Raw genomic sequence first — 12,890 nt, forward strand, 5'->3', positions numbered from 1 at the left:
CACACACACACACACACACACACACACACACACACTCACACACACTCTCACTCACTCTCACTCACTCTCTCACTCTCACACTCTCACTCACACACTCACACACTCACTCTCTCACTCTCACTCACACACACACACACACACACACACTAACACTCACACACACACTCACCACTGAAGAAGCTCTTGACCCGCAGGTAGCTGACGCTCAGGCGCAGGACAGACAGTTTGTCCAGTTTGGAGATGATCTCGGGGGAGAAGGGCAGCAGGCTGGCCAGTCGCTCCAGCTCAGAGTTCAGACGGTCGCGGTGCCGCTTCGACGGGTTCGATTTCTCCGTCACTGCCGCTGGTTTTCTGCTGGACAAAACAACAGTGTTATGAAGCAACAACGAGCCAGAATCAACTGAGCTCAAGCCTCAGAGATCAACGGCAGCCAGACTACAACACGCCTGACGCATTCACAGAAAACACCCTTTACTCTGGATTAAACCACATTCAGAAGCACAGAGCAACAACATGTACTCTTTACATTTCACACAGCACAGACACAGCCAATGACAACACTAGAAATACACATCTTTGAGCTGTAATATATTTCTCATAATGTTCAGTGACACAAATAACAATATTATGTGTGATAATATTATGAATGATAACAAATAAAGAATGATCATTTAATAAAAATTTGAGACTATAAAATTCACAAGGCCTGAGACAAATTCTTATTCTGCCCCAAAATTATGATATTTACAACCAGTGGCTTCTAAAAACAAATGTATACTAATCAATAATTGCCCGGCTTGAGTCGGTGAGGGTTAAAGGTGATATTCAGTCAAATATTCAGTGATGTTCTTCATCTCGCTGCACACTGAACACATTATTCCACTCGGTTCACGAGGCCAAATAAATAAATTAATGCATGAATTTCTCACACCGCACTGACGCTTGACCCCGAGGACCGGTCACTTTATCTGAGATGAAGAAATTAGCCAACGGCAGCAGGTGCGTCTGACTCTCATTCACATAACAGCACTCAATCAGCTTCACCAGCTCCAGCTTTAGCTCACGACTCCAGCGATCCCTGAACTCTTCAAAAGCAGCTATGAATATATTCAACATCAACTAACGCCTCATCTCGGGACGGCTATGACTTTACCGTGTGATTAAAATCTTCTGAGGTTTTATCAATGTTTCTTTGCTGCGTTCTGGTCTCAATATTGATTTGATCTCTTTTGCAATAATTTCAAACTCAAACAGTTTGACTCACTTTCTCTTATGTTCATCGTTAGTGTCACATAAGCGTTTAATGTTTTCATTACGGCATTGTTTTAAACCAAAGAAAAATGATTAGTAGTAGTTGTATTAGTAGTATTGTGGTAGTTGTTGTTTTAAACCATAAAAAAATGATTATCATTATTATTATTATTGTCGATATTGTTAAGGGAAGTGTTTCAGGATGTTCTGATTTAGGAAAACAATGCTTCTGCTAAACACTGCTGATGATCTGAAACACAGAGCTGTTAGTGAATGTAAGAGAACCAGTCTTAACTGCTTCTGGACGGGTTTCCTCCTCTTCCTCCCAGCGTACAGACAGTCTCCAGGAGGAATCATCTTCACCAACAGATGCGCTGAAACACATGCAACAGGCTCCTAACAATAATTCAATGCATTCAGTTAGATATCTATCATTAATCACACTGATTCCATTACACTAGTTTAAATACGGGTAGAATGGATATGATTGATTCATTCCAAAACGACTCTGGTGCTGTTTACAGTCAAAGCAAGCATCTGTAATCATCAATAAATCGATATGAAAGTACCTGCTGTGTGATGATCGAGCGCAGAATGAGCTGCAGCAGAGACTCGAGTGTGTGTGTGTGTGTGTGTGTGTGTGTGTTTGCTGTTATATACTGTGTTTCAGGTGGCGGATTCCACAGAATGACACGCCAGACTCTTCGCACGCGATTCTGAGCCACACACACACACACACACACACACACACACACACAGGGGAGGGATCTCTCTCTCTCTCTCTCTCTCTCTTCAGAAGCTCATATGATGCCTTTCATGGACAGATGGATTTTAACGGAAGAAAAGATGAAACGTTTAAACGTCGGATTTCAGGAAGAGCATCAGACTGAAGTAGCCTGCGGAGAAGCATCTGCTCGTTTATATTTGGCGATTTAAAGCTGAAATAATTCGACAGTGTTGAAGGACAAACCAGACTCTGATCGACGGAAAGCAAATACGATAATAAAGGACTGAATGTGGTAAATCACGTTTTAACTGTTATTCTTGAAAACTAAAGCACGATTAATTTGATATTTAACTTATAAATGAAACTTCTTCCTAACTTTATGCTGTTATGCGTGTTTTACACATATGAATATTGTCAATCCAACATTAGTTGGACTTAAAAACCAGGAATGGCAGCGAGACGTGTGCGTCTCTGTAAATCACAAATGTGTGAAAATAAGAGTAACACTTTAGACTGATGCTCCAGAGCACGAGTAGCTCCTGCAGGCTGACAGAGTAACGCTTGAGTAATTACTCAGAGGCGGATGTATTTTTCACTTGAAAGCTAAAGTGCTACTAAGGAACTACTAGTGATCTGGACCATTATTTTAAAGTGAAAAACACCTTAACCCCTCAGTAATTACTAAGTAATTTAATAAGTTATTTAACATATTTTATATCTGACATACAGTCATACACAGTGATATTTCACCAGCAGGTCTTCTGGAGCGGGACACATTGATACTGAACTGACACGAAGCAGAGATCTTAATTGTGAACTAATTCAGTCATGAGCTTGTCAGCATCACTTCTTAATTATTAACATTTTTAAGTGAATTTTCCTTTTTATTATTATTCTATGTTTAAGTTTGAACATCCATCCTTTGGTAAGAGCAGTAGTCACAATTTTAAAATGTAGCTGACTTATTTGGGGGATATCACATTCATAAATCAGTTTCCACAAAGAACCCAATTGTTCACTTTTAAGACATTACTGTTGTGATTAGTAATTAATTGGTTATTGTTTATTAATTGGTCATAGTTCACAAGTAGTTCTCAATGAGGATATTTTATTAGTAATTATCAAATTTCTAATAATGAACTACCGTTGTCCTAAATTTGCTACTACTTACTGCTTAGTTAATCTTGCTTCTCTATTAGTTAATAGTATTAAGTTAAGTGTTAATGTAGTACTACCTATTACTTCCTGCATAGTTACTTGTTAACAACAAAATAGTTGTGTGTGTGTGTGTGTGTGTGTGTGAGTGTTAGAGAGTGTGTGTGTGTGTGTGTGTGTGTGTGAGAGTGAGTGTGTGTGTGTGTGTGTGTGTGTGTGAGTGTTAGAGAGTGTGTGTGTGTGTGTGTGTGTGTGTGAGAGTGAGTGTGTGTGTGTGTGTGTGTGTGTGTGAGTGTTAGAGAGTGTGTGTGTGTGTGTGTGTGTGTGTGAGAGTGAGTGTGTGTGTGTGTGTGTGTGTGTGTGAGTGTTAGAGAGTGTGTGTGTGTGTGTGTGTGTGTGTGAGTGTTAGAGTGTGTGTGTGTGTGTGTTAGAGAGTGTGTATGTATGTGTGTGTGTGAGAGAGTGAGTGTTAGCGAGTGTGTATGTGTGTGTGAGTGTTAGAGAGTGTGTGTGTGTGTGTGTGAGTGAGTGAGTGTTAGAGAGTGTGTATGTGTGTGTTAGAGTGTGTGTGTGTGTGTGTTAGAGAGTGTGTATGTATATGTGTGTGTGAGAGAGTGAGTGTTAGCGAGTGTGTATGTGTGAGTGAGTGTTAGAGAGTGTGTGTGTGAGTGTTAGAGAGTGTGTATGTGTGTGTGTGTGAGTGTTAGAGAGTGTGTATGTGTGTGTTAGAGTGTGTGTGTGTGTGTGTGTGTGTGAGTGTTTGTGAGTGTGTGTGTGTGTGTGTGTGAGTGTTTGTTAGAGTGTGTATGTGTATGTGTATGTGTGTGTGTGTGTGTGAGTGAGTGTGTGTGTGTGTGAGAGAGAGTGTGTATGTGTGTGTGTGTGTGTGTGTGTGATGCTCTGCACGACTCATTCTGTTTGAGGATAAATCCCATCCGTCTCTACAGGATCAGCGTGTTTAATCTCCCACAATCCCTCACTGTAGTGACACACAATCAGGACTCTGCACGCAACCCTTCACACACTGTACATCTGATAGCTTTCACTGTCCTCAGAAACATACGGCTGACCCTAAACGTGACCTCTGACCCCTGACAGAGAGGACTGTGGGAAATAAAGCTGCATGCGCTTGACCTCATTTGATTGATGAATGAACACAGTAATCTTCATCAGAGGATGAGAGTGAATGTTAATGAAGCAAATAAAAGTCGCATTAAACACAGGACATTGGTGATATTACCCAGCGTTCCGCGTGTGTTTAATATTATAAACATGATTCTGACTGCATCTTCCACTGATGAGATCAGCAAATAACTCATTCAGTGAAGCCCATCAGTGTTCAGTTACTCTCAGACTCCTTGAACTTGTAATTTTGACCCATTTGGCAGAAATGAATCAGTTGAATGTGTCAGATGATCCTGAAGCCTTTAACAGAGTCTGTGAGCACAAAGACTCTCAGTGAAGGAGAGAATGAAGCAGGGAGATGAATAATCTCATGTTTGCAAACATTCAGGCTGGAAGTAACTCTGCTGTGTTATTGAGGTCAGCGAGTCGCTGGCAGATCGAGTGGAACGAACGAGTCTTGAACCGAGTCACTGATTCACATCCGCTCCGTGCTGGTCCTTCACAAACATCACACATCATCACAACAAATGCTGAAAAAACGATCAACAGCAAAAGTTTATTCAAACACATGCTCTGGAATTGAGTTTCAGTCGTTTCTAAAGAGGAAATCAGATGAAGAATCAGAACAGAATACATGTCTGGCCAGGATCATGTGTCTGCATATAATTTTTTTGTCATTACACTGATTTTTGTCTGCAATACAAATGTAAAAATATCTGTCATGCCAATAAAGAAGCTTAAACTGAAACTGTGAGTTTATGGGACATTTTCAGTTTACAAATGTCAGTATCTCTCTATCATCACTTCACATACAGACTGTGATCACACATGAACTAAATCTATGATCTCATGAGAATATGAGGTCTCTCATAGAAACACGCACTCAGCGTCCATTACTCCAGAACGTCAAAAGAAGGAACAACACAGATGATCTTGAATGTGGTTGGATTCAATAATGTACCAGAAACATTAAGATTGTATCTGTAAGATGATGAAACTGTTTCACAACTCTGCAACTAAAACCAATTAATGATGTGCTTAAAAATCTATAAATACAAATAAAACAGAATAACAATAAATGATAGTCCTATACAACTACAGTATTTAAATGTATTCTGCCATCATCATCAGTCTGGAACAGTTCATATGTTCAGAGACACAAACACTATATAAAAGCTCATTCTGCTCCAAATCTCTTCTGACACAGCAGACTGATGTACATTCATGTAAGATGCGGAGATACTGACGGTTCAGTCGTTCATGACCCAGATCTCAGATCACTGGTGGCCTGAAGTGCCCTCGCTCACTCACAGAGCTCCGTGATGCACGACGAGGCCGTTACGCCATCAGCACAGTCCTGATGTTCCTCTGAAGAAACACAGGAGAAATCTTCATCTGCACTTCAGCCTCGTTACCGTCTGCTGACGGAGCTGAACGCCGTTCATCAAGGCTACAGATAAAGTAGCTACCAGATATGCTGTGGTGTAGTGCTGTCAAACGATTAATCGCATCCTAAGTTTTTAACACATATGTGAGTGTACTGTTTATATGTATTATGTATATATAAATACACACACACATGCATGTATATATTTAAGAAAATATTTGTATATATTAAATATATTTATATATAATATAAATATATACATATAAATATTTTCAAAATATATACTGTGTGTATTTATATATATATAAATATACACAGTACACACAAATATTATGTGAACAAAAACTTTTAATTTGGATGCGATTAATCGTGATTAATTGTTTGACAGCACTACTGTGGTGTGTTGCTGTGTGGTTGCTAGGGTGTTCTGGCTGGTTGCTAGGTCATCCAGCCTCACGTCTGCTCTCTAGACATGGAGACTGAAGTTTAATGCTCAGGTTTGTCCACATCACTATGAGAACTAGTCTAGACTGAATTAAGATCATCTTGGATGGCATGTTAATGTTTCTGATGAAAGACTACAAAAGCATGTGCTCTTTTTAAAAAAAAAGTGTGTGATAGACCAAATGTTGGAGTCAAACAGAAAAATGTGATTGTAACAGTGTTTTGATTATATTGCTGATTTGATTGTAAAAGTGTTGTGATTGTAACAGTGTTGTGATTGTAGAAGTGTTGGGATTGTAACAGTGTTGTGACACTCACAGTGTGGATACCCCGCCAGTCGAGGGTTACTGGCGCTGCTGCCAAACGACGACTGGAAGTTATGGATGGTCTTTTGTAAAATCTGTCTTTCCCTCCCCTGTCATGAGAAGATGTTCATTATCACATAATTTACAGTTCAGATGTGCCTCTATTTCAGCCTGATCACATACTCACTTTCCCAGCGTTCAGCTCGCATATGGCTGCGAGTATCTGCTGCCGTGGCCCGTCTGTTTTAATTCCCAGCTCTTTCAGGTCTCCATCAGTCAGAGTCAGAAATGCCTCCATGTCCACCTGCATCAAAACATCCATCACTGTTCATCAGACAAATCAGAGACGGGTTTGATCTGCCTCTGAATTACATTCAGAAAAGAGAGAGGCTGGCGATGGAAGAAACCAGAGAAATAAACCGGCCTATCTCAATGTGTTTGGCACAACCTCAGTCACCATTACGCCACAGCTCTGACAGAATCAGAGCGTTAAAGACTGAAACCATGCTGCATTAGGAACAGAGGAAGCAGACAGACAGAAGCCCGACAGATGACAGACACACCTCCTGCTCCTCAAAGACGGGCTGATATCTCTCCAGAGAAAGTTTTCTCAGAATCCCTGATAACTCATCTGTGTATAAAAACAACAATCAGCAGCAGAAATACAGAGAGAGACATGTGTGTGCTGTGTTGGAGGTAACTCATTACAAGTAACGTGAGCTATGTAATCAGATTACTTTTTTCAAGTAAATAGAAAAGTAACACATTACTTTTAAATTTACAAGAAAATACATTTAGAGATTTCAAATAAATAAAGCAAGTTACTTTGTTTTCCCATTTTTTCACCTGTCCTCATGTTGAGAGAAATCAGGAGTAAGTGCAGAGAGGCACTTCCTTCAGGCTGAGGCTTATTAATTTCATTAATTTGGGCCAGTTTTACAAACAGCTTGACAGATGACAGACACACCTCCTGCTCCTCAAAGATGGGCTGATATCTCTCCAGAGAAAGTTTTCTCAGAATCCCTGATAACTCATCTGTGTATAAAAACAACAATCAGCAGCAGAAATACAGAGAGACATGTGTGTGCTGTGTTGGAGGTAACTCATTACAAGTAACGTGAGCTATGTAATCAGATTACTTTTTTCAAGTAAATAGAAAAGTAACACATTACTCTTAAATTTACAAGAAAATACATTTAGAGATTTCAAATAAATAAAGCAAGTTACTTTGTTTTCCCATTTTTTCACCTGTCCTCATGTTGAGAGAAATCAGGAGTAAGTGCAGAGAGACAACAATCAGCAGCAGAAATACAGAGAGAGACATGTGTGTGCTGTGTTGGAGGTAACTCATTACAAGTAACGTGAGCTATGTAATCAGATTACTTTTTTCAAGTAAATAGAAAAGTAACACATTACTTTTAAATTTACAAGAAAATACATTTAGAGATTTCAAATAAATAAAGCAAGTTACTTTGTTTTCCCATTTTTTCACCTGTCCTCATGTTGAGAGAAATCAGGAGTAAGTGCAGAGAGGCACTTCCTTCAGGCTGAGGCTTATTAATTTCACTTTTGGGGCCAGTTTTACAAACAGCTTGCACCAGCGAGCAAACCGTCTTTTGGCTTTAAAATATTTCTCAAGTTTTACCAAAGACGCACAGTGACGAATTAGCGCTGAAAAGGTTATTTTTAAGTTATTAAAAGTTATTTTTGCGCATGACCTTATTGAATATGCATTTGTAGGAGTTCCCTTTCAGATGCAAAAATTTATGGGAAGAAAGTATTAAAATGAATCACACAACGATATTTAGTAACATTTGCGCTCGCAAAATTACTGGTATTTGCGCCATTATTTAACGCCCCCCAAAAAAGCATGTCTTAAACTATTTTGCTCTTGAAATGGCTGCAATTATTGTTGCTAAGAGCGCATGGTAGAAGGGAGAGGATATTTTCGCGAATAACATGTGTTCCACGGCTCAAAGTTCGACGGCGGCAAGAACAGCGGGATGACGGCCTTCAGCTTCTCATTGGGCAGACGAGCGAGCGGCGCACCGTTCCTCAGCTGACAGGCCAAGACTTTGACAAAAGCAGAAACTACACAAATGTACCATCGTCGTGATGAGGAAGTCATCTTTCCCACTTCTTGCTCCGTTCAAACCTACAATAAAACAGCATCATGGTTTTACTGCACGTTAATTTTTACTACTATTTGTTTTTATTTTAAATTCTGCACTAAGCAAACACACAAGGAATGTTTAAAGGGGTCATCGGATGCAAAATTCACTTTTACAAGTTTGAACTGAAATGTGAGTTGGCAGTGTGTGTACACAACCACCCTATAATGATGAAAATCCATCCAGCGGTTTTTTCAAAATCCCAATAAATCATGATCACTTTCTCAGATCAGGCTGTTCTGAGATTCTTGGCAGAGTGACGTAGTTCTGCACAGGCCCCGCCCACGATTGTTTATTGACACTGGTGTTTTACAGACCCTGAGTGACTGTCATCAGTCCGCCATTGTTTCACCGCCGGAGCAGATGTAGACAAGAATGACTCCTAAGAGATTGAGGTGTTCTGTTGTTGGATGTAATAATGAACATAGCAGTCGTCATTTACTCCCGACATCTGAGCCGCTGAAGACGCAGTGGATTACTATTGTTTTTGAAGGGAATGCGCCCTGATCTAGCTAAATGCATTTATGTTCACACAAATCATTCGTGATCCAGCTTCACCTACAGAAGAAGTGAGTGTAAGGTTTTTTTATGAATCTTTGCAAATCGCCTTTCCTAATTATAGCGGCAGCCAGTACCCGCTAAGGGGCTAAGTAATGGGAATACATCCATGACGCGTTTCGATAGCAAAGGGTTTTAATTACAATATAGAAATGAACAGCAACACGTTGCATGAAGACGGTAAGATAGAAAACAAAAGATAAACAAAATAAAATTAAATAAACAAAGTGAAACGGTCAACAGAAAGTGAGCGTCCCCGCTACTCACCCCCTTCCTCCAAGATATCCACATCCAAACTAACAGGTAATATGCACCTATACAAAATGACGTAACAAACTGGAAGTGACAATTTCAAAATAAAAGACATCAAACCGTATCTGGCACCTACACTAATAATGTGCATGTTAGCAAGTTCCATGACGAATGCGGCTAAAGTTTACCATCTCTCAGAGAGTGGCTCGGAAGAGAGGGGCGGGGTCAGCAGAGCTCATTACGGTAAGATAGAAAACAAAAGATAAACAAAATAAAATTAAATAAACAAAGTGAAACGGTCAACAGAAAGTGAGCGTCCCCGCTACTCACCCCCTTCCTCCCAGATATCCACATCCAAACTAACAGGTAATATGCACCTATACAAAATGACGTAACAAACTGGAAGTGACAATTTCAAAATAAAAGACATCAAACCGTATCTGGCACCTACACTAATAATGTGCATGTTAGCAAGTTCCATGACGAATGCGGCTAAAGTTTACCGTCTCTCAGAGAGTGGCTCGGAAGAGAGGGGCGGGGTCAGCAGAGCTCATTAGCATTTAAAGAGAAATGCACCGAAACGGCTCGCTGTGAACAGAGCTGTTTTTGACAGGGTAAAAAAGGTGTTGTTTTACACCGACTGAGCCTGGTTTCTCCCAAGGTTTCTCTCCATTCTGTCACCGATTTACGAGGTTTGGTTCCTCTGGCTTGCTTAGTTGGGGACACTTAATTTCCAGCGATATCGTCGACTTGATTGCACAGATACTATTTAAACTGAACTGAGCTGGATGATGACATCACTGAATTAATGATGAACTGCCTTAAATTGAAAATTGAGTGTTTACTATTGCCCGTCTGCATTATTACACACTATTTTCCTATTTAACACTGTAAAGCTGCTTTGACACAATCTGTATTGTTAAAAGAGCTGTATAAATAAAGGTGACTTGACAAACAACTGCAACTAACTCAAGCTACTATCAAATGTGTATTTAAGAGTAATATTATTATTAACATTATCAGACAACACAAACCTGTTTCTAGATTTGACACAATATGACGTGTTAGAATATGCACAATTCGCCTGATATGAGGAATATGAAGCTGGTAATTGTTTTGGAGATGTTAGGGTGTACCTGGCTGCGGCCGGACGGTGGTGATGGAGTCCAGGTAGTTCTTCACGTCTCTGTGCTGCAGCTGAAGCGCCAGCTCGAAGGCACACTGCACACTGAGATGATCTGCGTCCGCTCCTCGCTCCACCAGCTGCTGCATCAGCGCGCTCCAGCCCGAGCTCTTCTAGCAGAAGCTGACCTCCGCGCCCCAGTCCAGCAGCAGCCTGACCACAGCCTCGTGTCCGTGCTGAGCGGCCGCCAGCAGAGCCCTGACCTCCGGGAGCTCCGGCTGGAGTCTCCGCTGCTCTCCGCCAGCTCAGCGACATCATCCACGAAGGCCAGAAGTTTGGCCTCGTGAGCGTGCCCTCCGCGAGCAGCCATGCTCAGGACGCTGGCACCCATCCGGTTCCTGCTGTTGATCTCCAGCAGAATATGAGCCACGCTCAGATGACCGGACCTGCTGACCGCAACACGGAGATCCAGAGCCATCAGAAGAGCTTCTGCATCTCAGGGATGTTACCGTCAACTAAAGCTAAAATTAAAACCATTAAAAAATGCTACTTGAAATAAAATAAATGTTAAAATGTGTAGGAGGACCAACTATAGTAAGAGTTTTGTTCCTACATGTTTTGAACCAGGGGCGTAGCCATCATTTCAAAAGTGGGGGGGACGGAATGTCTAGTGTTATACCTGTTTTTTCCCTTGTCTAATTGACAGGTTTTATTTTTAATCGTACCTTTTTTGCTTTATATGCTTTATGCTTATATTATTATATATGATTATAAAACAGAAGAAAGAGAGAAAGAAACAAAGAGAAAGAAAAAGAGAAAGAAAGAGAAAGAGAGAAATACAACAGCATGTCACTGGGACAGCACCCTTAAAAGGACATCTTTGTACATTATTTACCCCAAAAAGTTTCATAGTTGTACATTAAGGTACATATTGGTACTCTAAGGTACTAATGTGCACCTTTTCGAGTATAAAGTACAAAGATGTCCTTATAAGGGTACTGAGAGTATATTGTTTACATATTTCAAATTGTATTTTGTGTATGTTGTATGTACAGTTCATGGCACACAGTAATGGATACTTGCACATTCACATACTACTTTATTCTGTTCTATTCTACAGTCCATGCACCTGACACACAATAGTCTTAGGATCTGGCTGGTGGGGTTTTAATACAGTTACAGAAGACCTGCCTACTTCTACAGCAGCCAACCCTATGCCAGATGCCCCCTGTTCTGTCTACCAACCAATAATTTGTATCCTAAATTATTTTTTAACACTTTAGTATGGGGAACACATATTCACTATTAACTATGACTTTCGCCTCAAACTCTTAATTTACTGCTTATTAATAGCTTTTAAGGTAGTCGTTGTAGTTGTTAAGTTTAGGTATTAGGTAGGATTATGGGATGCAGAATATGGTCATGAAGAATAAGGAATTAATATGTGCTTTCTAAGTAGCCTACTAATAAACAGCCAGTATGCAAGCTAATAAGTACCTAAATGATAGCTGAGAAGTTGTTCATCATACTAATGTGTTACATATTTTTTCTATATTTTACTAATTACATTTTTTATGATTGGTCCATATATAATCCTACAAACACTTGTGCATTAATAGATTTTATAAAATGTAAAAACAACAACAATACAATAGCACCCAGGTGTTAAAAGCCACTCTGTTCTCACCTGTGAAGTTTCTTTTTCTTCTCTTACATCCTGATTCTGCCCTGACAAACCTAGGCTGTCTGTTTCTTGCTAATTCTTGACAACACATAAAAACGTAAAATGAGTGCAATAATGAAAGAGCACCCCATGAATGAATATCGTTCCTATATCAGCAATCTACAATTAATGAAATAACATTAAATAATATTTAATTATATGTATGTATATATATATATATATATATATATACATATATATATAATAATTTTCAAATATCATGTTTTTTCATTGTGGATTTCAATTAATCTGAATCAAACTTCAGTTGTGTTATTTTGATTAAGTAAAAATAACTTAATACAGCTAACTAACACAATAAAACACACAAAAAACATGATAATATAATAAAAACATGATTTTTGAAAATCTAGTTATTTGTTTTTGCAAATAAACTCTTCATACATATATATATATATACATTTTATTATGACGCATCTATAATTTCTGTTCTTTTACTAATTGCTAGGGCTTGTTTTGCGGCTAATCGTTTCAATTAGAGACAATTAAATATCACTCACCATTGTTCACACATTTGTTGGTCATTAAAAATTAAACTGGCCAGAGATCAGTTAAAAACTAGACAATGGCTGTGAAAACCAAGCTAAAGTGTGCGTGTGTGTGTGTGTGTGTGTGTGTGTGAGTGTGCGTGCGTGCGTGCGTGCGTGCGTG

General features: G+C 39.6%; 1 protein-coding gene and 1 pseudogene across 1 annotated transcript in view; both read right to left on the minus strand.

Moving 5' to 3' along the window:
* The window catches only part of LOC107572609 (aryl hydrocarbon receptor repressor-like), a 41,940-nt gene extending 39,974 nt beyond the window's left edge, over nucleotides 1-1,966 (minus strand). Inside the window, exons 1-3 of the mRNA XM_016259028.1 lie at nucleotides 1,821-1,966; nucleotides 1,547-1,625; nucleotides 170-354 (exon numbers count right to left, since the gene is read on the minus strand). Coding sequence (XP_016114514.1) covers nucleotides 170-354; nucleotides 1,547-1,608 — 247 coding nt within the window. The 5' untranslated portion in view covers nucleotides 1,609-1,625; nucleotides 1,821-1,966. The remainder of the gene's footprint in view (nucleotides 1-169; nucleotides 355-1,546; nucleotides 1,626-1,820) is intronic.
* A 4,346-nt stretch (nucleotides 1,967-6,312) lies between these two features.
* Nucleotides 6,313-12,808, minus strand: LOC107572610 (ankyrin repeat and SAM domain-containing protein 6-like; annotated as a pseudogene).
* Between the last annotated feature and the right edge of the window lie 82 nt (nucleotides 12,809-12,890).

Source organism: Sinocyclocheilus grahami, unplaced genomic scaffold (genome assembly GCF_001515645.1).
Source record: "Sinocyclocheilus grahami isolate Dianchi unplaced genomic scaffold, SAMN03320097.WGS_v1.1 scaffold1782.1, whole genome shotgun sequence".
NCBI classification, from domain to species: Eukaryota; Metazoa; Chordata; class Actinopteri; order Cypriniformes; family Cyprinidae; genus Sinocyclocheilus; species Sinocyclocheilus grahami.